This window comes from Eulemur rufifrons, chromosome 6 (assembly GCF_041146395.1).
Source record: "Eulemur rufifrons isolate Redbay chromosome 6, OSU_ERuf_1, whole genome shotgun sequence".
NCBI lineage: Eukaryota > Metazoa > Chordata > Mammalia > Primates > Lemuridae > Eulemur > Eulemur rufifrons.
The window spans coordinates 17,200,681-17,227,077 of NC_090988.1; the positions used below are offsets into that span (position 1 = coordinate 17,200,681).

Here is a 26,397-nt window from a genome sequence, read left to right on the forward strand (position 1 = left end):
GGGAACTGCAGCTGTGGAAGATTCCAGCGCATTGCCCCTCCTAGGCACTCTTCATCGTGGGTAAGTGCGTGCTTTTATTTCTCAAGACATTGTTTAGACTTTCCTCACTCAGAAGAAGGCTGGTTCTGAAGGCTGGGTCCCACTCAGAGGAAGGCTGCTTTCATTGGCAATTCTTTAGGATTTTGAGGGCACAATCTCTGCATGGGGACTGTCACAAGGTGGTCTAGTGGGTGCAGTTTTAGTTTCTATAGTGTAGAGTAACCTATGTTAAAGAGAGAGAGAAAAGAGGAGCCAGGTTTGCTCATAATAAGAGTATGTGATGATAAGGATGATGAGGCTTTAGCTTTTAGGTCTGCTGTGGCTTTTGCTAGAGCTGTGACTGGCCGTCCTTGCACTCATGGCAGAGCCTGTTTCTTCACTGTGTTTCTTTTTTATTTTTAGAGCAGACTATTTTGTTTTATTTTTAAATAAGTTTTATTGTATATATGTAAGGTATAAAACATGGTGTTATGGGTACATATAGATAGTAAAAAGCAGACTGACATATACATTATCTCACATAGTTACCCCACTGTTTTCCTCCTCCCCATTCTAGACCAGCCAGTATTTAACATTTAGAAGCCAGGAACTTAAATCTCCCAAGAGAACTAGACTATTGTCCATACTTGTTACACCTTGACAATAGCCCTGACCTCAGGAAAGACCGATTCAGGGGTGGGGAACCTGCGGCCTTGGGGCCACATGTGGCCTTCTGGATCCTTGAGTGTGAACTTTTGACTGAATCCAAATTTTACAGAACAAATCCTTTTAATAAAGGATTCTCCTACATTATTTTAATTGACACATTAATTGTACATATTTATAGGGTACCTAGTGATGTTTCACTACATACAATGTGTACTGATCAAATCACGGTAAACAGCGTATCCATCACCTCAAATATTTATCATTTCTTTGTTTAGGAAACATTCAATATCCTCCTTCTAGCTATCTCCTATTTAACTGTAATTTTATATCTTTTAACAAATCTCTCCCTACCCGCCACACACAGCTTCTAGTATCCTCTGTTCAATTTTTTTGCCTCTGGGAGATCAACTTTTTTTTAGCTTTCACATATGAGTGAGACATACAGTGTTTAACTTTCTGTTCCTGGCTTATTTCACTTAGCAGAATGTCCCCTAGTTCCATCCACATTGCCACGAATGACAGGATATCATTCTTTTTTAGTGGCTGAATAGAATTCCATTGTGTGTGTGTGTGTGTGTGTGTGTGTGTATAAATATATATATTTATACACACCACATTTTCTTTATCCAGTCATTTGTTGTTGGACACTGGGTTGATTCCATATCTTGGCTGTTATGAATAGTGCTGCGATAATGGGGTGCAGAGGTCTCTTCTCTATACTGATTTCCTTTCCTTTGGATAAATGTCAAGTAGTGGGATTGCTGGATCATATGGTGCTTTTACTTGTAGTTTTTCAAGGAATCTCCATACTGTTCTCCGTAGCGGCTGTACTAGTTTACATTCCCAACAACAGTGTATAAAAGTTCCCTTTTCTCCGCATTTTCACCAGCATTTGTTATTTTTGTCTGTTCGATCATAGCCATCCTAACTGGGGTAAGATGATATCTCATTGTGGTTTTGATTTGCATTTCCCTTATTAGTGATATTGAGCATTTCTTCATATATTTCTTGGCCGTTTGTGGGTGTTCTTTTGAGAAATGTCTGTTCAGATCATTTGCCCATTTTTAATCCCCTACACTATTAATTATAGGAAAGGGGATCCTGATAGTTACAACCCCCCAGAAGTGATATAAGATATTTGCCAGGAGTTATATTATGAAAGAGCCATGAGCTCACATCAAAATATTTGGCCAACATAGGAGATAATTTACTATGCAGTATCATCTCAAGAACATCTGCTGAGGAGATAAATCAGGATCTGGAAAGAGAAGGAAGCAGCGTAGAACTTGAGAATTTAAATGATGTCTATTTTCAAGGTGCTTAAGGTCCTTCTGAATGCTTTTGTTGGATTTTTAAAAACAGATTCATTTTATTTATATATATGAAATCACAATTTTATTCAGATATATATATACGCATAAAGTTCAGAATTTGTGTGCATCTGTGTCTGTGTGTTTAGATATATAGATAGGAATTTTCAAATATTTGCCAACTAACTAGGAAATTTAAACTTGACTAGTTTTCTCGGTAAATGTCCAAGGTATTATGAACTCAGTTGACAAGTAGTTGCTGAGCGCTTCCCTGTACCTTGCCCCATGCTGGCCCTGGAGATGTGGTGGCTCCTAGCACCCACCTCTCTTGGCCTCCTGGAGCTTATAGTCTTGGGGGTGGGGGTGGGGAGGAGGACCTTAATCATGTGAGCACACAAATAAATAGATAATTAGAAGTTGTGACCAATGGCCCAAAGGAAAGGAAAACAGTACCATTAAGACATGTGGCTAGAGGATCTGACCTGGGATGAATGGTTGAGGAGAGGTTTCCCGAGGACATGATATTGAACTTGAGATCTGAGCGTTGAGTAGAGTTAACTGGGTGAAGGCGTGAGCAATGGGGACTGGAAGAACAGGAGAAGGAGCAGATTTATCTTGTTTTGACAAAGTTCAGACAGAGAAGCTTTGCTCTAAAACATTGATTACATTCACAAACATGGAGAAACAGTATAGTGTGGCAAAGACGCAGGCTCAGATCCGGAATGTCTGGGTCTAAATCCTGGCTCTGCCACTTGCTGCGTGTTCTTAGGCAAGTCACTTTGCCAATCTGTGCCTCAGTTTCCTCATCTGTAAAACTTCCTAGGGTTATTGTGAGGATTAAATGAGTTAATGTGTAAAGCACTCAGACAGTGTCTGGCATATGATCACCTTTGGTTTATCACGTATCAACGCTGGTTTTCTAGTGTGCTGCTTTATTAACTAGGAGGAAAAAACAGTCTGATCCTTTAATGTTTTTTTTTTTTTTTTTTTGTTGAGACAGAGTCTCACTTTGTTGCCCAGGCTAGAGTGAGTGCCGTGGCGTCAGCTTAGCTCACAGCAACCTCAGACTCCTGGGCTTAAGCGATCCTACTGCCTCAGCCTCCCGAGTAGCTGGGACTACAGGCATGCGCCACTATGCCCGGCTAATTTTTTCTATATAGATTTTTAGTTGTCCATATAATGTCTTTCTATTTTTAGTAGAGACGGGGTCTCGCTCAGGCTGGTCTCGAACTCCTGACCTTGAGCAATCCACCCGCCTCGGCCTCCCAGAGTGCTAGGATTACAGGCGTGAGCCACCGCACCCGGCCTGATCCTTTAATGTTAAAAATGAGGCCCAGAGAGGTTGAGTGATTTTCCCAAAGATCAAAGAGTTAGTTAATGAAAGATCGGAGCCCAGAAGTGAATTTTTTTTAAAACTCTGATTCAGTGCTTTTTCTGCTAAAATCATTGTTTCTCTCTTCATTCGCAGAGTTCTAATGGTGCATTTGACTATTCAGGGCTGAAAATGGGTACTTTCTATTTATCAGATTGCACATTTCTTAGAATTTCTTTGAAGATGGCTTGGGTGTGGCTCTGAGCAACTTGGGTTTGGTGACGACATTCAGAATCTTTGAAGAGTCGCCGGTTTCCTCTTAGAATGGAGTGGCGGAGTTGCAGCATGGCTTTAAGTTGATTTTAGTTTAATGGTCACATTGGCAGCTATGAGCCTTCATCTAGTATGTGCCAGGCACTTTATAGGTGCTGTAGCAGAGGAATGGGACGCAAATATAAACAAGACACATCCTGTGCTGCCCTTGAGCGCGGGCAGACTCGAGTAGGGGCTGGTGGCAGATGTGTAAGTCAGTGGTTACCGCTCCATGCAGGTGGTGAGCTGCTGGGGGAAATGCCCCAGGGCTACGTGCCATTTGGGGGCAGAGAAGAGAGCACAACCAACTCCCTGGGTGTGTTATTATCCCCATGTTATAGGCGAGGAAACTGAGGCCAGCAAACTCAACTGACCTCTTTGCATAAGTGGGAACCGTTTGACCCTAGTTTTCCAGGTGGAAGATTTTGTTGATTTAAACACAGGTAGGGAATCTCTTAGGTAATCAATTTTTACAAATTCAAATGGCCGCTATATGTACCAGATGTCCCAACAGAGCCAGGTGGGGTACCTTCACGTTAAGGCAATAAAGAGACCTTTCCTTTTAGCAGATTCTGAGGTGGAATTCCTCCAGTGGCAGGGTGGCTAGGGGTACAGGGATCATGGCTGAGACCAGCACAGTAGTAGGTAGGAACCTAAGACTGGTTGAATTGTAACTCAGAGCTAGGGTTCTTCTGTTGGGCTAAGAAAATTTGGGGGCATTGTGTAGATCAGTGAATCCTTTTCCAGGAGCCGGCAAATGTAGTGAAATTAGTACCACAGAGATAAGATAGACCTTAAAGAAATACTTTTGCCACCACACAGCCAAATTCTCATTCTATCCATGCTGCCCTTCCCTAAAAAAGTAAAAAAACAAAACAAAACAAAACCAAAAGTTCACTAGGGACCTTTCATGTGGCTTTTTTGTGTCATAGAGCTTAGTTAATACCTTAATTGAGTTTAAAAGTTTCCCCTTATTGGCTGGGTGCAGTGGCTCACACCTATAATCCTAGCACTCTGGAAGGCTGAGGTGGGAGGATTGCTTAAGGTCAGGAGTAAGACCCCATCTCTACTAAACATAGAAAAATTAGCCGGGTCTGTAGTCCCAGCTACTCAGGAGCCTGAGGCAGGAGGATCACTCGAGCCCAGAAGTTTGAGGTTGCTGTGAGCTATGATGACGCCACTACACTCTACCCAGTGTGACAGAGTGAGACTCTGTCTCAAAAAAGAAAATAAATAAATAAATAAATAAATTTCCCCTTATTTGTTGTATGTCCTTTCTCACACGGCCTGAACATTCTTTATATGTTCAAAAGTAGTCATTCTAATTTAGTTGGAGAGATGGGTGAAAATTTCAGGCTAGGTATCCATAATATTTTGTTGGCGTGAAATGTGCAGGTTGTGGAGCGTCTAGGGTTGTCATCTCAAGGGCCTCCTGTAATCATTTGCTTTTTTTCTCTTGAAAAGCAGTTTTCATTTAATCTTCCCTTATGACCAATCTAAAGCAGCCCCCAAGTGACTTTCCAAACACCACTGTTTTGTTTCGTCATAGCACTTACTGACATCCAGTATTTTCATATTCATTCATTCGTTTGATTTTTTTCCCATCTCCCCCTACATGTGAACTGCAAGTGAGCCAGGACCTTGTCTTCCCTGTTCAGTGCTCATCCTGGTACTCAGACAGAGGCTGGCCCACACAGGCACTCACTGTTGGTTTGTTAAATTAATGAACTCATCTTGACATGATTTTCTGATTTTTGTTCTTTTATCTTAAGATTGAAAAGTTGAGAGCAGCATGTTTTGCCCACTGAAACTCATCCTGATTCCAGTGTTACTGGGTAAGTAGAAGCCAAGGGACTGAGGGGTGGGTATTTGATTTCTTGTAAGTCTTGTGTATTTTTAAAAGCCAATTACACATATTTTCAATTCCCCTGGGTTTGCTGAAAATGGAAACCCTAACGTGGAACTTCATAGTTTTGCTGAAATAGCTGTTTTAGAAGCCAGTTAACATCCATGTTCTTGGAAAGCCGAATTTTCCTCTGTTTCTATTGGAAACAAAATGCCTTTGGGTCCTTAGCAGGTATTCTAGGACCCTCTTCTGTGACACAAAGGAAGCTTCTCTATGGCATTCCTGCACTTTAAATTGCTGTCTTTAAAAACCGCAGTTGGTTTCAGATAAGGAACTGAAATTAAAGAGAGAAAGAGAGGCCCAGAGCCCCTGTCATTGTTTTCGTGCTGTAGTCACATGGGCCTTCTTGTGGTTCCTCAAATGCACTGAACTCTTTCCCAATTTGCGATGGTTTCCTTTGCCTGCAAACTTCCTTCCGACACCTCACCCCAGCAAGCCGGCCCAGCAAGCTGCCCACGGCTTCCTTATCCTTGGGTTTCCCTCACACTCTCTTCCTCCTGCGGAGCCTCTCCTGGCTGCCTGCTCAGACCAGGTTGGAGTCTCCTGTTCACACCTTACCTGAGGGTTCAGGGCCGCTTACTACTGCTCATCTCCACGTCTTCCTAACGTTTTCATCCTTTCCCTCGCTGTCTTTCTCTTTATTCCATGGATACAGCTCTGTAGGGAGAAAAAATTCGTAGGTGTTTTGCTCATAGCCTGTTATTCTTCTCTTTATTATTAGTTTTTGAACTGTGGATGGTGAGCTAACCACTGACTCAGCAAAGTACACAAACGGGTTGCCTTTGCTCCAATTCCAGGAGCAAAACACACACACGTGAAAATGGTACGTGTTGGAGAACTTTTCCCACAGAAGCAGGGGAAGGATGATCTCAGAGGGTATTTAGACATTTTCCCAGAGGTCTGGGAAGCAGCTTGCAGGGTTTTTTGCAAGCTGTCTTCTATGCAGAGAGCTGGCCTACTTCTGTCTATAGCAGCGTAGTGGCATCAGGGTTTGTACTTCTGTGTGGAGAGGTTCTCCTTTTCTGTAGAAAGTCTCATTTTCTCCAGCCGTATCTCTGCTGAGATTGCCCTTCAGACATCAGGTTCTCTTCGCTGTGGTTGCTGCTGTTGCTTTCTGGCCGTCCTCCATTTAATCCTACATACAATGCTCTTAACATTCAGTGAAATTTGTTTCTTACACTTTTAACCGCTTTCACTCACTTCTTCCTCATGGAAAATTCCAAAGAGTTGTTGGAGCTAATTTTGATTTCTGTGAAAATAATTCCCTCCCAAGGCTTTAGAGTTCATGTTTTCTTTTGCGTCCTCCCTGCTGGGTGAGCCTGCTGTTGGGCAGGAAGTGAACTCGCTTCTCTCAGGGAAACAGCTTGGATGAAAATTCGGGTACATTTTCTGTTAGTTCCCAAATGTGTTCCCTTGGCTCTTCTTTGATATGAGCTGGGCAGCTTCTAAATGTGTCTTTCTTGATTTTGTTGTCTCTTTGCATGGAAACAGAAATGTAATTGTTTGCTTTTTTAGTGACTTCTTGAAATTGCTTGGGCAACATGCAGATAAGGACGGAGGTCCATGTGTGAGCTGCCCTGAGGCTGGAAAGCTGCAACTTTGGCAAAGCTAGAGGGGAACCACGGGGGAGAGGGCCAACACAAAGGACATTCGCGGAGAAAGCTGTGCTCTGTATTGGCCTAATAATTACAGGGAACTGCACTGCCGCCAAAAGCAGCCAGCAAATGCAGAGATAAGCTTTTTTTAAAAAAAAATTTTTATTTAATTTTTCTTTTTTTTTAAATTTCAGAATATCATGGGGGTACAAACATTTTGGTTACATATATTGCCTTTGTAAAGGAACTAAAGAAAGGAAAAGGAGGAAGTAAACAAAAGGTACCATGAATTGGCTTTTCAAATAGGGAACCAATGGGAAAATTAAGAGCAAGAAACACCTCATTTCCTGTTTATGGTGAGTGGGTTTGGGTTTCTAAATTGATGACCAGAAAGGAGGGACTTCAGGGTTTCCCTTCTTTCTTTAGAAAGGTTCGGAGGAGGAATTCTGGAAAAGGGGAAGGGTTTGGATAGGAGAAGGAAGGGTTTGCAGGATGAAGATTGCAGAACCCTTCTGACTTAAGCCAAATGAGTAACTAGAGGATGTTTCTCTTAGCCTGGGGGATGTCGTGTTGGTTTGAGTGAGTGGCCTCTGAGTACTTTGTCTATGTTGGATTCTCGAGGGAAGGGGGTGTTTAGTACTTGGTGATTGATTTTGTTGTTGAGGGTATTTGTTTAAATGATATGTCTTTTTGGCTTTGACTTCTATAGATTATTCCTTGGGCCTGTGAACTAAAATAAAATCTTAAGGCTCCCCCACACTGGCTGACCAAATGGAGCCCCTCTTGGCCAAGGGGATATCCTAAAACTAAATTGCCTGTCACGCAGGAAGAGAGGTCAGACATGCCAAGGGAGGTCAGACATGCCGCATCATGCCCCCCTCCCTTTTGGAGACATCCTTTGTAACCCATTAACAGGCCTAAGGGTATGCCAGACAAACCTGCAGGTCCTCAATTTACACACCAAATATATGCCCTGTGGCCTGTCTCTGATTAACGGAGCTGCTTATCTTAAAACACCCCAAGCCTTTAGACAAAGCTTCTTGTCTTTAACCAATTACACGTCAAAGAATCTTTAAACCCTTCTATAACCCGTAAGTTCCCACCTTCAAGATGGCCCATCTTTTTGGGCCAAAATATGTATGCCTTCCAATGTATGTCTTCCACATATTGATTTATGACTTTACCTGTAATTCCTGTCTCCCTGAAATGTATAAAACCAGACTGTAACCAAACCACAGCGAGTCCACTTGCTCAAGGTTTCTTGGGTGTGGCTCCGGATCATGGTCCTCAAGTTTGGCTCAGAATAAATCTCTAAAATCATTTTACAGAGTTTGGCTTCTTTTCCGTTGACAGGCCTGAATGACTTGACTGTTTCCCTCTCTGAGCTAACAGTCCACGTGGGTGATTCGGCTCTGATGGGATGTGTTTTGCAGAGCACAGAAGAGAAACAAGTGACCAAGGTAGACTGGATGCTCTCGTCGGGAGAGCCTGCCCAGGTAAGGAGGAGGAAACATCGCCGTGTAGTAGAAGCCCCTGGCCTGTGGTGTCAGGACAGTGGGGAGAGAGAGAACCAGGCATCAGGTGCCATGGGGAGGGCGGTGTTGCAAGAGTCTGGGCTTTGGAGCTTGTCAGAATCGGGCCTTCTCCTAGCTCAGCCACTTGGCTGCCTAATCAGCCGGGCAAGTTACTCAACCTCGCTGAGCTTCAGCTTCCTGATTTGCCAAGAGAAAGGTAATAGTAACGATGATGTTGCTTCACTTTCAGGTGGTTGGGGGCCTATGGACATGCACATGAAGTTCCCTTAGTTTCCTTCCTCTACCTTCTGCCCTTTCTAGAGTAGCATGGGTGGGTGAAGGGGGTGATTCCCGGGGTCTAGACAGAAGAGCTCTCACCTAGGCATAGAACAATGTCACAGTTATCTATTTTGGGGTGGGGAGGAGGACGAGTTTTTTCAGCATTCTACTGCCCCATGTATGTGCTACAGAATCGTCTTTTTCTCCTTTGTGGCTGCTTGAATTGTCAGGATTGTAGATGCAGCGTGGCTGGGGGAGGTTCTTTCATAGAGCTCTTTGGAGTAGGAAACAACATATTCACCCTCATCAGAGATTCTGTGAAGATACTTGTACGTCAGGATCATTTGTGAAATATGTTGCAAGTACTTTGTTACTAACAATAAAGTCCTGACATTTGCAAATGAAATATTGTTTTTGTAGTTTAGAGCATATTCCAAGCGATCCCTATAATGCTATTCTCACTCAAATTTATATTACTGTTTATTATTATAAGAGGAATAGACCCATGGTGCAAGTAGAAATAAGAATTCCCCAGGACTCCCCCTCCCAGCCTGGAATCATTTCCTGTTGATGACTTCTTTCTGTTAATGGTACGCTGCCAGCAGGCCTTGCCAGGGGTAGATCATGCATTTGAATGACATCTAAGCTGGGGCCACTGCAGAAAACAGGGTGAAAATGAAAGACGGTTTTCAAAGGCTGTGAGTTTGAAACCCCAGAGTGATCTTCAGAGTGGGTATTACATTTAACCTCAAAGTGTAAGAAATAAAAATGTGTGGACCATATCTCTCCACTCGTCTTTGTAGAAAATGAGTCACAGACCTTGTGCGAGTGAGAATATTGCCTGGTACATTATTACTATGAACTGAGTACTGAGTATTTTTGATCATCATGACAATGATAACTATGCTGCCTCCACAAAACAGGGTCTTTTGGATCCAGACTCCTAGGTCTGGCACCTCCTTTGATTTTCTCCAATGTCGTGTTGCCCTCCAGGATGAATATGTGCTCTACTATTATGCCGACCTTAACGTATCTGTGGGGCGCTTCCAGAACCGTGCGCGGTTGGTGGGGGACATCTCGCGCCATGATGGTTCTCTCCTGCTCCAAGATGTGCAAGAGGCTGACCAGGGAAACTACACCTGTGAAATGCGCCTCAAAGGGGAGAGCTTGGTGTTCAAGAAAATAGTGGTGCTGCATGTGCTACCAGAGGAGCCCAAAGGTACCGCGATGCTTCCTTAGACAGGGGCCGACGGGCAAGAGATTTGACGTGCAGGATGCAAAGGTGCTGATTTTGTTAAGCAAATGCCAGCCTTTGGGCTAAGTACTTACCACAAAGTGAGTCTTCAATAAATGATGATAATTATTTTATTAACTAAAAAGAATAATTATTATTTAATCATTACTTTAAATATATTTCCTCCTCACGAAAGCCTTGTGCTGTGAAAGACGCATTGTTCTTTCCATTTTACAGATGAGGTAACTGAGGCTTGGAGAAGTTAAGTGACTTGCTTAAGGACACGTATTTATTAAATGGCACGACCAGTACTGGAATCCTGGCTTCTCTGACAACAAAGTCCATGTTCTTTTTACTAAACCCTGATACTCCCATCAGTTGTTCACACTGACGCCCCATCCATGTTTTATGCCACATACCCGTGTTAGGTGTTCTAGGGGTTATGAAAGAAATGAGCAGATCTTTCTAACTTCTTTGCACCTCATTTTCCCATTTGTGAATGCAGGGCGTGGTGCTGGTAGGTGGGTGGTTTTAGCATCATGCTCTGCACAACCCTTAAGCTCCAGGGAACCTCAGTGGCACAAAGGGTAGGGCAGGGTGGGTAGAAGACTCAGATGGGACCCCAGGCTCCCACCTCCACTGCAACTGAAGTCCTTTTCCTTTTTCCTGCTTAATTCAATTGAGCTGTCAGGTAAGATTCTGTTTGAAGAAAGGATTCATGCTGCTTTAAAACAGTTTAAAAGTGAGCGTATGAGCTGTGGTGGCCCAAGTCATGGCAGGGCAGGTTAGGCCCAAGTTCTTTGCCCTCTTTGACTGAGTTTTAGTTGAAAGGAATGCAGTTGAGACTTTAACCAAAAGGGGCATGATGCTTCCAAGAAAATCTCAAGGAAGAGTATTACAAGCAATAGTAGGAGCTGTTGGATCAGGCTCTAAAGGAAAGGGTGGAGAGATTCAACCGGTTAACGTGGAAGTTGGAGATAAAATTCTTCTCCCAGAATCCAGACTATGGAGGTGCCAAAGTAGTTCTAGATGACAGTGATCATTTCTTATTTAGAGATGGCGACATTCTTGGGAAGTATGTAGGCTGAAATCACTATTGAAGTGGCCTCATGAGAAGCCGTCCACTCCACTGAAGTTCTGAAATCTTTCATCACGTAAATAATTTCCATGTCTCTCTTTTATAATCAACTAGTGACATCCAAATTAATGACATCCAGTGTCTCTAAAATTTAATTTTGCTGTATTGATATAAACATTTATAATACAAATATTATAACTGAAAAAAAAGTTTACAAGCCACAGAACTAGATGTATTCTTTTTTTTTTTTTTCCCCTGAGACAAGAGTCTTGCTCTGTTGCCCAGGCTAGAGTGCCGTGGCATCAACCTAGCTCACAGCAACCTCAAACTCCTGGGCTCAAGTGATCCTCCTGCCTCAGCCTATCCAGTAGCTAGGACTACAGACATGCACTACCATGCTTGGCTAATTTTTTTTTTTAGTAAAGATAGGGTCTCGCTCTTTCTCAGGCTGGTCTCGAACTCCTGAGCTCAAGCGATCCTCCCGCCTTGGCCTCCCAGAGTGCTAAGATCCTCCCACTTCAGCCTCCCAGAGTGCTAGGATTACAGGTGTGAGCCATGGTGCCCGGCTAATTTTTTCTATTTTTAGTAGAGACAGGGTCTCGCTCTTTCTCAGGCTGGTCTTGAACTCCTGACCTCAAGCGATCCTCCTGCCTCAGCCTCCCAGAGTGCTAGGATTGTAGGTGTGAGCCACCGAGCCCTGCCTAGATGCATTCTTTAAGGGTGTGGAATAGAAGGAACAGTCTGCGGCCTCAGCAAAGCTTGCAGTCTAGTTAGGGAGCTAGAATCTGGGGCCTCCTCTTCCCAGCTAGCTTAGGGCCTCAGCCTCTCAGCTCTACTGCTGAGACCCTCCAGAGCAGCCTGACCTCCTCTTCTATGACACTCCTCACACGCAGACAGTTGTGTCTTCCCTGCTCACCTGGAGCTATGTTCTTGTCCCCTGGCCAGCCCTGGCCACAGTGCCTGGCACAGAGTAATCAATCAATAAACATTTGTCTAATGAATGAAATTATTGAATCAGCATCCTTCACTTGAATCTGATTTCTAAAAAATAGTGTTGTAGAGGGTGACCTCGGCCCCTCTCTGAATTTTTTCTACTTTTCTTGTTGCCATTTTCCTCTTAATTCCAAAGCTGTGGTTCTCCAAGAAGAGGAATTAAATCAGATGCCTTTGTTCTCCGAAGGAGTGTCTTTATGCTTCCTTTTTCTGCCTTTGTTCGTGCCTGAACACCTGTCTTTACAAGCATAGCCTTTTCTTGCTTAGAAGTGACACAGAAGAAACCAAAGGAGCTACTTTTAAGAGATGAAGAATCCATGGAAACAGTCTAGAACAATGTTAGGGGTAATTAGACATTTCCTCAGCAGCTAGTGAGCAATCTGTATTTATTTTTTTCTTCCAGCCAGAGTGGGAATAGGTCCCACCCCTGACAATTCTGCCACGTGTCCTAGCGCAAAGTTGTTCAACCTACTTTACGTAGGTAGCCTCCGTCCTTGTGGAAACTCCATTTTTGCAGTCATCTATAATTTTCTCTACAAAGTTTACTCATCAATATATAATTCTTCTGTGATTCTACTACTTTAATTCCTTTTTCTTAGTTCTTATTCTAAATACTATAGGTCAAAATAATAATAATATTAACTTCCTACACTTTTGCTCTGGAATCAGCCATCCTTCTGCTTATGTGACGTGGTACATTCTAGTGAGTGAGAAAACTCAGGCTTTGTTTGCACTCAGGGCTGGGTTTGAGTGCTGGCTCTACCTTTTACTGGCCACGTCGCTTTGGGCTCTTTCACTTTCTTCTTCTGTAAAATGGGAGAGTAATAGTGCATATCTCAAAATATTGTGAAGACTAACTGATACACTGTGGGTAAGGTGTCTAGCACATGCCTGGTGCATTGAAAGCCCTCAGAATGTTCAGTTATTATTATTGCATTTTAAAAATAGAGTTTAGTTCTTAATGTGCTAGTGGATTTAGAGGGAGTTTCTTTCCTTTCTTGTATTCTTTGGAGTACATTTTTATTGCTTTAAAAATAATTCTCTTCATAGAGTTTAGAGTTCATAATATTTTCTTTTGTTTTCCTCCCACTTTGCATCTTGCCTGCTGGGCAGGAAGTTAATGTTCTCCCAGGGAAACAGATTGGGTGAAAGGCCGGTTTATGCACTCTGTTCCTTCCCTCATGAGCTTTGCTGAATGGTCTTTTGAAGGGACTCTGTCCAGTTAAGACCTAGGCTTGTGTGTCCCTGTACACCATCCTGCCTTTCATCTCTTAATCAACTTTAGGGTTGATTTGTGCAGAGCATTACTGAGAAATCAGAAAGCTCTTTCTACTTCGTTTTGTTTTCAGGGACCTCTGAGTTACGCATTAGGTACATGACGGGTCAGCTGCTTATACAGATCGGCAGCGGGAGAGCCTAGGAGTTGGGAAGCCAGAAGCAGGCAAGGCGGTCATGTGGGGAGGGTGCAGCAGGAGAAGGCAGCATTGAAACAGAAAGAAAAGTCAGGAGAGAGCTGTCTACTGTCTTGGACTAATTAGCAAGGAGTCCTATGACCTGCACTGAAGCCAGAAGTCTTAAGCAAGTCCTAAGACAACTTGTAAAAGGAATAAAAGAAGTCCAAGAAAGTCACCCATGATTCAGTTAGGAGGATTGGTGGGTTACATGTAAGAATGAGAGTTTTATAACTTTCCACTTCCTGCTTATGCTAAGCAGATATGGGTATCTAAGCTGATGAACAGAAAGCGGGGGCTTTGAGATTTTTCATACTTCCTTTAGCACAAACATGATGTGGAATTGGGGTTCATGGGAGGAATTCTGGAGAAGAGGAAAGAGGAGGGAATTAAAGGGGACCAGTAAATGTTTATTGCATTATGAAGACTGCAGAAACCCTCCGGCTTGGCATGTGTGGGCATTATGAGGGTATTCTGTCACCCTTGGGGATGATGCCATGTTGGTTTGAGTGAGGAGCCTCTGAGTGCTTTGTCCACATGGACCCGTCTGGGTCATCTACGGATGGAATATGTGCAGTGTTTGGTGGCAACAGTGATTTTTGCTGCTGAGGGTCTTTGGCTAAATACTATCTTTTATAGAAATTCTTTGACTTCTCTAGATTATACCTTGGGCCTGACTTGATTTACTCTTTTATCCTCAGAGTTCACGGTCCATGTGGGTGATTCGACTCGGATGGGATGTGTTTTCCAGAGCACAGACAAGAAACAAGTGACCAAGGTAGACTGGATGTTCTCACCGGGAGAGCCTGCTAAGGTAACGAGGAGGAAACGTCACTGTGTCGTCGAAGCCCTTGGCTGGTGGCATCAGGACACACAGGGGAGGAAGAATCAGGCATCAGGTGCCATGAGGGGGTGTTGCAAGAGCCTGGGCTTTGGAGTTTCTCAGAACTGGTTTTCTCCTAGCTCAGCCACTTAGCTGGGCAACTTCAGCTTCCTGGTTAGAAAGATGACTCTAATAAAGATGATGATGATGATGATACTTAACTTTTAGATGCTGATATGAGATTGTACCTGCAAAACATTCTGTCCATGACTTGGCCACTGCCTTTTAGTTTCCTTCTTTCTCCCTTTTCTCTTTATAGAGTCCATGGGAGAATGAGGGCAATGATTTTTGTGGCCTAGCCAGGAAAGCGATGGGCGAGGCGTAAGAATTCCTATGTGCTGTCCGAGTGGGGCAGAAAGGGTGGCGTGATGGTGGAGTCTGGGGAATTATATGCAGTTCCAAGTTCAGCCCTCAGAGCTTGTCATGCATTTAAATGTCAGCCATCAAGTGATTCACAGCAGAAAATAGGATGAGGGTTGACATTTTGAGGTTTTAAATTTGAATCACAAGAGACAGGTTAGGGGCCAGGTCTCTCCATTTGGGTTTGCACCTGCATCTGCAGTACCTTTTCTTAAAAGCTGTTTTATTTATTTTTTATTTCCTTTTAGAGATGAGGTCTTGTTATGTTGCCCAGCTTGGCCTTGAACTCCTGGGCTCAAATGATTCTCAGCTTTCCTAGCAGCTGGCCCTGCAGGTGCACGCTGCTGCCGCTGCTCCTAGTTAAAGCTTTTTTTTTTTTTTTTTTTTTAATCTGCATACCTTTATAAAAATTCCAATACTCATTCATTTAACAAGTATTTTTTTAAGCATTGGTTATACGAATGACTACTCAAAGCCCCTGTCCTGATAGGGGACTTGCAGTCAAAATGGAGGGAGATACACAGTAAAATAATAAATGCACAATGCATCAGGTAATAGAGCTGTGGAGAAGAACAAAGCAGGGCTTTGTGATTGTTATTTTTATTTTTTGAGACAGAGCCTCACTCTGTTGCCCCGGCTAGAGTGCTGTGGCATCAGCCTAGCTCATAGCAACCTCAACCTCAAACTACTGGGCTCAAGCAATCCTTCTGCCTCAGCCTCCAGAGTAGCTGGGACTACAGGCATGTGCCATCATGCCCGGCTAATTATTTCTATGTATTTTTAGTTGTCCAGATAATTTCTTTCTATTTTTAGTAGAGACGGGGTCTTGCTCTTGCTCAGGCTGGTCTCGAACTCCTGAGCTCAAGCGATCCTCCAACCTCAGCCTCCCAGAGTGCTAGGATTATAGGCGTGAGCCACCACGCCCGGCCACGTGGTTATTATTTTATATAGGTGGTCAGGGAGGCCTCGCTGAGAAGGTGACACTGATCAGAGGTGTGAAGGGAGTTAGGGGGTGAACCTGTGTATGTCTCGGAGGAAGAGTGTTCCAGTCATAGAGAGTAGCAGGTACAAAGGTCCTCTGGCCAGTATTTAAGGAGCAGCAAGGAGGTCGGCGTGGCTGGAGTGAAGTGACTCAAGTAGTGAGAGAAGAGCACGTAGAAGATAAGATGGAGTCAGGGAGGAGAAGGGGCACGGGGTCGATCAGTAGGGCCTTGTACTTTTAGTAGAAATGGGGGTGCTGTTGAAGGGTTTTGAGCGAGGAGTAACATGATGTACGTGACGTCTTTAAAGGCTCATCAGCTGAGAACAGGTTGTGGCAGAGAGAAGGCAGGAGACAAGTCAGGAAGCTGTTGCAGGGACTCAGGTGTGAGATGAGGTGGCTCGGACCAGAATGCTGACAGTGGAGGAGGGAGAGGTGGCTGGACTGGGGACGCATTTTCAAGGTAGAGGTGATAGGATCTGCTGAGGGGTTAGATGTGAGTTGTTCAAGAGAGGGAGGAATTAAGGATGACTCCAAGACTTTTAGCCTGCGCATCTGGAAGAAGGCACTGCCATTTACTAAAATGGGATGGATGGGAAAGAACTGGTCTGGGGGAAAAATGAGTTCAGTTTTAGATGTGTTTCAGGTGCCTGTGGAAATCCAACTGGAAATGTCATGAAAAGTAAAAGTGTACTTTTTTCTTTTTTTTAACTGGAGAAGTGCAAAAAGCGAAAGTCCTTCATTGCCACTTTATACTCGTCTCTCCAGATGGAACAATTGTTCGTGGCTTGGTGATGTCCTTCACAAGTACACATGCATGCACACACGTATGTGTGTGGTGACTGTGTGTCACCTGATGCTTTCTGGTAACACCTTTCCTGCCTTCACCAACAGGCCCTTGTGCATCCTGAGAGCCCCCCTCCTCCCTCTCCTCCCTGCTCCCCCGGCCAGTCTCACCATCGCATACCTTTTGCCTTTCCCTTCCAGGAGGAGGCAGTGTTACGCTATCACCACAAACTCAAGATACCTGTGGGGTCCCCCCAGAACTGGGGCAACTTCCAGAACCAAGGCCGCTTCCAGAACCGTGTAAACCTGCTGGGGGACATTTCCCAAAATGACGGTTCCATCATGCTTCAAGGAGTGAAGGAGTCTGACAGAGGAACCTACACCTGCACCATCCACCTGGGGAACCTGGTGTTCAGGAAAACTGTTGTGCTGCATGTGATGCAGGAAGAGTCTCAACGTATGTACATCTGGTCGGGGAGGGCTGAGGGACCTGCTAGCTGGTAAGCAGGGCCAGGACTAGAGTGAGGCCAGAGAGCTCCTAGGATGCAGAACGGAAGGGGGCATCACTCAGGTGCTGACCCTGTACACGCACAACCCTGAGAGTGATGCCTGCTTATATTTGGCTCCGTAGGTGCCTTGCCTGCCTCCCTAGTTCTGGCCCTGCTGCTAGGCCAAGGCAAAGGGAGCTAATATTTAGTGAACACCAACCCTCTCCCACACGCCACTTATTGCCAGCGTAGTCAACTGATATGAAGATACAGGAGCTCAGAGACGGACTGGGGTTGATTGACATGCAGTCATTTTACTTGGCATTAAGGGAGACACTCTGCTCTGTAGTGGAAGGGAAAGCGACCCTGAGCTGGTGGGAGACAGCAAGGGACAGAGAGAAAAGAGGAAGGTACCAGAACCAAAAATGGAGGGGTTTTCTGGCCAAAGGTTCTGTATTCTAGCAAACAGTGTGCATCAAGGCCAGTGGCATGCAGGAGAATAAAGACTCAACTGTGTTGACGGAGAGAGGTTGATAAGTGAGGGGTTAAAGTTAAACCACAACCCAGTTAGCAGTCAGGATGTGGCCTGTGGACTTTGCCTCTCGCTAGGGCCTTCAGGGGTTGGCTGGGGGCCGGGGAGATGGGGGTGAGGGTGGAACATACCTCGGTCCCCCAGGCCAGAGGCTGAAATCTATGGAGGCACCTTCTTGTTACTAGCACAGGGAAGCAGGACAGGTGGGTTTCTTAAAGAACCATCGTCTCTGTGTGTGCTTTACTCTCAGGAGTCTTCCCCTCTCTTCATAGAGAAAATACCCCACCCGCAAACATATCCACACCTCCCCCATTCCTACCTCTGTCCCTTCTTCCCTGGGCTTATCTGGCCCCTGTGCTCAGGTGGCATTGTTCTCAGGAACCTCACCACATGGCTCTTTAAAGCTCTCACTTTCTGTTGGCTTCTGTAATTCAGCGTGTACCTTTGCCCAGTTCTTCCTCTTACCTATGTCCTTACTTCAGCTCTCATCCTATATCTTTCTTTCTCTTAAAACAGTTTTCCTGAGATATAATTCACAAACCATACAATTTACCCACTTAAGATGCACAAGTCAGTGGTTTTTAGTATATTCACAGTGTACAACCATCCCCCTAACCAGGTATGTGTTTCTTTCTCAACAAAGCCAGATAGCTTATGCTTCCTGTCTTCCAGTCCCTCTCCCGTTAACTCCCCGCTGTGCTGCATTCTGGCTCCTTCTACCTCTGCACTCGCCTACATCACCAGTGGCATTCTAATTACCATCCTCAGGCTTCTCCACCCCGGCAGTAGTGGACACCATATATACATTCAGTGTTGGACACAATTATGTGTGTGTGTATGAACTCCACCCAAATTCTCCATAAACCCTCCAAATACAGTGAGTCCAAACCTACCCCGCTCCCCTCTCCCCAGCCCATCTCTCCAGTGTCAGTGAGTGCACCAGCCTGTACACAGTTGTCTAACCAGATGCCTGGGGGTGGATTTGATTCTTCCCATGACCCCTAATCTAACAGGTCTACAAGCCCTCCATTCCTGCTACTCACTCCTGAAGCTGTCTTCCTTCCAGTCCGTTGCCCCTACCTCAGTTCTGGCCGTCTCTGTCTTGGACTGTAGGCCTCCAACAAATCTCTGCCTTCAATCTCAGCCACCGCCCCTCGTTCTTCATGCCATTCATCATGGCTCTTGGTGCCATCTTTCTAAATCACAAATCAGAACTTTCTGTTCCACAGCTTATAATCTTTCAGTGGTTTTTCCCTTGCGTACAGAGAGAAAGCCAAACTCTTGGCTGAGATACTCAAGATCCTTCCTAAATTGGATCCTGTCATCTCTTCAGCCTAATTCCCCACCATACCCACAGATGCAACCTTTGTGCCAGACCCACTGAACTGTTTCTAGTTCCTAAAAGCACCACCCGTCAGGCCTCCAGACCTTGTGCATAACATCCCCTCTGTCCTTCCCCATATTGTCTGCCAAAAAAACTGGATGTTCCCTTTAAGATTCAGGTTAAACTTTAAAACCTTTGCTGGCAAATTCTCATCTTCTGCTCCATGTAGAATTGAGCACCCTTTTCTCTGTGTCCCTCTGTGCCCCACACAGACTTCTGTCATACCTATGGCAGCCTGTGGTTTTCTGTTTACATGTTTGCTTCCCTCCTTGGAGGCAGGGACCAGGCATCACTCATCTTTGAATCCTCTGTGCCTAGTGCTGGCCGCCACTGAGGAGGTGTTTGATATATATATTTAGAGTGAACTGAGGAGATGAGTAAAGGGTACCATATGGGCAGAAGTGCCTCTGAAGGCTTTACTTGGTATCATGACTATGGGGCTGAGAGTTGTAGCACGTGTTCTTTTGAATACAATCACTTGCCTATAGAAAGATCAGCAGCCTCTAAGATGCCTGTTATTTCTAGGTCATTTGGCAAACTAAATTTTAAAATAGAATTGTTGATGTAAAAGGAGACTGTGGTATAGATGAATTGCTAGCCTCTTCTCCCACCCACCTTAATCTACATTTTGGGGTAAGCAAGGGAGTCAGACTTTTGGTTCTCAAACTAATGGAGACAGTATCCCCACTGTCCTGATACAAGGTGGAGTCTGGCCTTCTCCCCCTGCTTCCTGACCTGGCTGTTGCTACTTGGTATAGAACTGATGGTGCTCCCAGCTCTTTTCTGAGGTATTGAGACCCTCTTGTTGCTTTTCTCCTTTCCCAAGCATTGGTGACCCCAGCAGCCCTTGGGCCTGTGGTCCTGGGCGGTAATCATGTGGTGATCATCGTGGGGATCGTCTGTGGCACCATCCTGCTCCTCCCTGTTTTGATACTGATTGTGAAGAAGACCCATGGGAATAAGAGGTACAGGGCTGCCCTCACCCCTTGGGTTGGGAGGCTGGGGGTGCAGGGCTGCCTCTAACGCTAAGTGGAAGAGAGTATAGGGTCCTAACTGTGCCATCCTCACAGAAGGGGGATTTTTCAATGGAATTATCTGTGGTTGCCACATTAGATGTCATTGTATAGTAACCCCAACCCCTTTGCTCACTGTGCCCCTGAAAATACTTGGACATTCCTCCACCAACCTCATTCACTTTGGTGTTATGCAAAGATTACAAACTCCCTTCCAAGTGGGGCTCTATGTAGAACATAATTAAGAGTATAAATCTTATGCAAGAGTTATCATGGTACCATTCATTGCCTGACACAAATGATGTTTGAATTATCCATACTGTATGTTTCACATAGAAGCTAGGATCTTGAGGGTTGCCAGTGGTTTTATTTAAAGCACCACATTCCAATTATGAGAGGCTGTTTTTGAATGGATGCCCTCAGGTTCTAAATAAATTATTGCTGAAATGTGTTTTTAAAGGCCTGAATTTCATCAGTTCTCCCAGGGTCTAGGGGACACTCAGATGCTCTGACATGGACACTAGTATTTCACTGGCTGTTGGCAGATCCCTGTCCCTCAGTTGACCCAACTGTTGATGACATATGCCAGTAGGGCAGATTGACCCTCTTGTTGAAATGTGTCAATGGGAAAGGTACTCCATGAAATAATGCTGACTTTTGAGTGTCCTGATTTGCTCTCTGATTTGGTTTTGAACGTGGTTGGCCTCTCTGAGGGTCTTTGCTCTGGGCACGCTGACAGCACTGAATGGAGAGCTGGAAAACTGGGTTCCATTATCAGCTTACTTGCCCTCTCTGGGCCTCAGTTTCCCTCAAAAGAAATGGCAGCATTTCCATGTCTAGTAGGTTATTCTAAAGAAATAATCAGATGAAGACACTGAGATTTGTGCATAAACATGGTCACTGCAGCATCGCTTATAATTAAAAATTGGAATCATCGTCAGTGCCTGTCAGAAAGGCAGTGATTCAGTGAATCAGCATTTCACTCAATGACACACTGCACAGCCCTGTATGTAATGACATGGAGAGGTAGCCAAGGGGTGATAATACAGAATATAGAGTATGATCTCATTTTTATAAAAGAGAAAATAATATAGTGCTCACTTCAGCAACATAGATACTAAATATATTTCATGTGAGTTTACGTACGCTTGCACTGAGAGAGGATTGGGAGGATAATTCTAAAATACCAAGAGTGGTATTTGAGGTAAAGGAGAAGGGGGATCCCGTGAGGTGAGGGGTTTACTGAGAGCTTCAACTTCCAACATTTCTGTGTTATCTAAATTATTTTACAACGAGAATATACAACTTTATCATCAGAAAATATGGGGGAAAAGTTCACTTTGAGACCCCCCCCCCAAAAAATGTATGGTTTCTTTTCTAAGCTTTAACCCTTAGTTTTTCCTCCCCTCTGCTGCCTTCCCCTCTCCTCTTCCCTTCCTTCCCCTTCCCTCTCCTCTTCCCTTTCCTTTCCTGTCCCCTCTCCTCTTCCCGTTCCTTTCCTCTCCTTTCCCCTCTCCCCTCTCCTCTCTTCTCCAGTCCTCTCTGTCTCTTTCCTTCTTTTTTTTAGCTTTGCCTTAGGCCAAAAGGTGGCCTATGCAGAAGGCAACCGGACAAGAGATCAAGGGCCAAGGGCTGGACCGGGGCGCGGCCAGACTCCCAGCTTGGGGCGGTGTTTGTGGGGATAACTCTGCTTGGCCCCCGGTAGAGCCCAGGAGCCCTCTGGAGTGGGGTCCTGCTGAGCCTCTGCTGCCCCCTGCTGGTTCGGCTGTACCTCCCTCATCCTCGTAAATGCTACTCTGCTCGTTCACTTAAAATGACGTCTCCCTTTATGGACTGAAGGTTGCTAGAGCGGTAACAGAGAAGTTGAAGCTGTTTTTCAGCCTAAACTATCTCCAGAATGCTTCTTGTTCTTCATGAGGAGAGATGCACTTCTCAGGTTTCAAGGTGAGCCAGGTAGCACTGGCTGTAGGAGTCTGGAGAAAATAGTTCCTTTTTTGGGGGCTGCTCTTCACCAAGCTAGGTAGGGGTCTCAGGTAGGCACCCTTGAATAAGGAGTGCAGACTGGTTAATTCCATATGCTTTTCCCGCCTTGCAGGTCAGTATATTCCACAACCTCGTTGAATAGCCTGGAGAACACAAAGAAAGCTAATCCAGAGGTAGGTGATAGCTCTGCCCTCTTGCTGTCCTGCCCTGTGCCACGGGAGGAGGGAGGGAGGTGGACACACGCTTCAGCACCAAACACTAAGTAGATGCGGGCCTGGGCTGTCAGCATCCCCTGGAAACTGTGTCTTCCTCAAAGTATGTCTCAGCTCGTAGGCCAGTGATGGGCACAGAACAGGGGCCCAGGAAAGCTTTACCACTGAAATGAGAGCCTCTGAGGAGTAGAGTGGGTGGGAATGGGCGGGGCCAGCCCAGCCCTGGGCAGCAGGTCCTGGTAGTGGGCTGCGGAAAGAGCACTGGACTTGGAGTCAGAAACCTGAGCCACCTCCCTGAGCCTCACCAGCAAAGTGAGGGAAAGGGCAAGCACATTCGCCCAGCCTGCCTCACGGGGTTGTTGTAAGGCTCGAATAAAATGATGATATGCGAATGCTTTGTAATCTATGAGGCACTGTGTAAATATAACAAAGAATCATGCTACATTCAGGAGTTAAGAAGTTAATGGTTAAAGTTAAATATTCAGGGACTTTGCTACTAGTGACTGAGAAATGGATTAATTTCCTTTAACTCCTATTCCTTTTTCTTTTTTTAATTTTTTAAAACTCCTCTGTGAATATTTTCCCCTATCTTTTGGGCTATGTTTGTCCCAAGAGTAGGATTTTTTCCCAACATGGTGTGGGGACCCCCAGAAGCCCCAGAATTTGTCACTGAATAATACTGCTTTCCCGAAGCGTGACAGGACCGTGAATCACAAAGTGCCACCAACCTCAGAGATGCCAGGTTCAGCGAGGGCTGGCCCAGACATGTAAACCCTCTGAGGGGGATGATGACAATTAGCCGCTGATTAATGCTATCCTGCCATGACTCTAATTAGAAGGAAATAACCACAGAATACAAGTAATTTAGCAAGATAAGGATTTCCTGCTGCTACCTAGACACCCATCTAAACAAAGATGTTTGGCTTTTGAAGCCTTGAGTTTGGTTCTTAAAATAGTGCTCTTTGCTGACAGTTAATTTTCAAGAAGACTAAAGGCTAAATTATCATTATTGATGATAATTCTGTAGCCCTCAGTAACCCTCTGAACTTACCAGTTTGGGTGGTTGATGCCCAGTGAGTAGGGAGCCTTTGCTCTGGTATATAAGATTCACTTGATTTTTAGGATCTTTCGTACCATTTTTTCCCCCTCTAGAAACACATTTATACCTCGATAGCTACACGGGAGGTGATCGAGGAAGAAGACCCAAATGGAAAATCAGAGGCCACCTACATGACCATGGTGAGGATGATTCCGGCCCCAGCTGAGCCAGGTGTCTAGAGGTGGAGGAAGGAGCTGGAAAAGTGGGTGGTGGATGTGGCCAGGCCACCTGGGGAGGCGGCTGAGGGCAGAGATCTTTCTAAGCAGTAGGAAAGTCTGGGAAACCACAGCTGTGCTGGAGAGAAGAGTACGTCTCTCAAACTTGTTGCCTTCCTTCCCAATCTTGAGGATTAAAGGTCTTCTGCCGAGATTATTGATTTTAATGGTGCAAAGAGGTGAAGAGTGGCCTTCCCTATGAGGAGGAAGGACGCCTCTGCCTCACCAGTTCAGCCCTGATTAAACAAAACCTAATAAAGAGAGTATGAGAAAATCCTGGGGCAAGTATTGTGTTGCAAGGAATTGTTTTCCCTCCTGTCAAAAGGTCAAAATAAAGTTCCTTCCAATTCTTAGAGGTTTTAGAATCTGTGACTTTTCATACCTTCATGTAATCTAACTGCCGGGCAGGCCTCATGCTGGATTTCATACCAGAGTATGGAGTCTGATTTCTACTTTCACTTTGTTCCGACTTCTGTAGCTCCCCAGGGAAGCACAGCACCTCGCCTGTGTAGTGAGTAGGGGTAGGGACAAAAGGAGTGAGCTGGCAATGAGCTTGACGCTATTTGTAGACTAATTATAGGCACCCAGCCCATTAAGGAGCAGGGTTCCACTGGGTTCAGGAAGGCTGGCCTCCTCTACTTGTGGAATGATGGGCTGTGTTTGTTCCTGTCGCACCAGCACGGAGGACACATGACTCCCAGCTGATTGCAGCAGAGAAAGGTCTGCCAGGGAAGTGTGAGCTCAGAGACCTGGCCTGGATCCGCCAAGTGAAACGTGAGCTCCACTCTGCAGCTGCAGTTGAATAGAGGCATTTCCCCCCTGCATCCTTCCCTCATCATTGCCATGTGATGCTGCAGTCACCTGCTAGGCCTCGTCCTGGCTTCTAGAAACCTGCTGATACAGCTGCCTTGTGGCTACTGCTGAGTGTGTCACCAGCCAGGGTGACACTGTTTACAGAAAGTCTCTGAGGTAGATAGGACATAGGAGTGACACTTGTCTTCCCAGCTACCTTTCCCAGGTTCAGTGCTAGGTGCTTGTGGTTTAGACTCTGTGGAAAAGAACATCTCTGTCCTCTTGAAGTGGATCCAATAGAGGGAGTGTGGTAAGAGGCCCAGGCCACAAACTCAAAGGCCTTCAGGGGCTGGCCAGATTACTTTAAAACACTCTGTGTCAAGTTAGATAAGCCTATGGGTGAATCGGGACTGTAGGCCGCTTGAGACTTCAGGTATAGAGGTGTTCTCTGGGGGGCACAAAGGACTTTCCATCTTTGTTTTTGTGGTTGAATTGATTGAATTTACAGAAATATAGTGAGCACCCTGCTGTTTCTCCTTTCTGAGGCCATACACTCAATGGCTAAGATCACAAGCTTTGTAGTTGGGCAGACCTGGGTCCAAATCTCGAGTCTGTGACCTAACAGCTGGATGGTCTTGGGCAGGTAGCTTAGCCTCTCTGAGCCTCAGTTTCTTTACCTTTAAAATGGGAATAATAATACCTGCAAATGAGAGAGTGCGTGTGAAATTCAGAATTGGGCCAGGCTCACGAACAGAGCTCAGTGAATGGCGCTGCTGTTGTCACTGCACTGCTTCTTACAAGTGTGCTTTGTTTCTTTCTTCTCTTCCCCACAGCACCCGGTCTGGCCTTCTCAGAGATCAGATCCGAAAAACCCACCTGAAAATAAGTCAGCTGGGGGAGTGCCAAAGACAGAGCAAGCATTTTGAGAAGAAAGGAGAGTTCCCTTCATTGTTGGGGTAACAGAGACTCTCTCCTCTGTGTGTCCTGAGCTGCTCTGCCTGTTATTCTACACTCTGCCCTCCCAGCTGTCCTCCTGCCTCCTTGCTTGGTCAGAGGGCTGAAGATGGAGCGTTCGGAGCCTGCAGGAAGACTGGACGGCTCTGGAGGAACAGGCCTCGATGAGGGGAGGGGAACACAGATGTGGCCCCTCTGGAATGGGACACTAGCTCTGGGGGACCTGGCTGAGCTGCTGCAGTGGCCTCAAGCACTCCATCGGATCAGACCCTTTGTGCAGGTGGTGTTCGTTGTGGATGCATTACTGGGAAGAATCACAGATGTAGAAACCAATCCAAACAATTCCTTCGGTACATATCATCTCTAAATAAATGTGGTTTGTGGAAATCGTCCCATTTTTGTGCCCCCGCTGAGGGGCAGATGGAGTCCTGGTGAGGAATTTGCAGTCAGGAACTTCTGGAACAACTGAAGTTCCTGGAGGAAAGTCAGACGGTGACTCGACACACTAGAGGCTGGTTTAGGTCCTGGGAAAGGTCCGGGGGGTGAATGGGTGGGAAGTGGGGTGTGAATACAGCTCTGGAATTTAACCCAGTGGCCCTTCATTCCTGCTGGGGGTTGGCATTGCTGGTGGCTCCTTGCTGGACCTCCCCACAGGGGACTCCTGATTTGGAATTTCTAGGTGGAGGTTGGGCATCTGTCTTTCAAAAGTGGTGTTCATGGGTTGCCAGAGTGGACAGCCACTGATTTAATTCTTGGTCCGAAATGTGAGGTTCCTATACTTTTTAGTTACTATTTTAAGATTTGGTAAGTTTAGTCTTAAAAGTCCTTTGGTTCTAAATGACTTCTCACCTCCGGGGTCAGCCTGGACTCGGCGCCAGCCCCCTTTCCTGACTGCTACAGCTCTTTCTCGTTCTCTGCTGCACTTTCTTCCCACTTAGCCATTCGGGCCCGCATGGACAGGAGGTCTTTTCTGGTTCTCTGGTATCTTATCCGGTCTCAAATGGGGCTACATTTTTGAACAATTCCCTTAGCTCTTCAGACATTAG

General features: G+C 45.4%; 1 protein-coding gene across 1 annotated transcript; it reads left to right on the forward strand.

The window, feature by feature from the left end:
- JAML (junction adhesion molecule like) lies at nucleotides 1–25,684 on the forward strand. Its single transcript, XM_069468886.1, has 12 exons — nucleotides 1–68; nucleotides 5,403–5,456; nucleotides 7,832–7,843; nucleotides 8,476–8,618; nucleotides 9,909–10,134; nucleotides 14,373–14,485; nucleotides 16,881–17,136; nucleotides 19,910–20,048; nucleotides 22,192–22,267; nucleotides 23,010–23,033; nucleotides 23,444–23,530; nucleotides 25,231–25,684. Exons 2-12 carry the CDS (start codon nucleotides 5,414–5,416, stop codon nucleotides 25,321–25,323), a joined length of 1,212 nt encoding a protein of 403 aa, XP_069324987.1. The 5' UTR covers nucleotides 1–68; nucleotides 5,403–5,413; the 3' UTR covers nucleotides 25,324–25,684.
- Nucleotides 25,685–26,397: the final 713 nt, after the last annotated feature.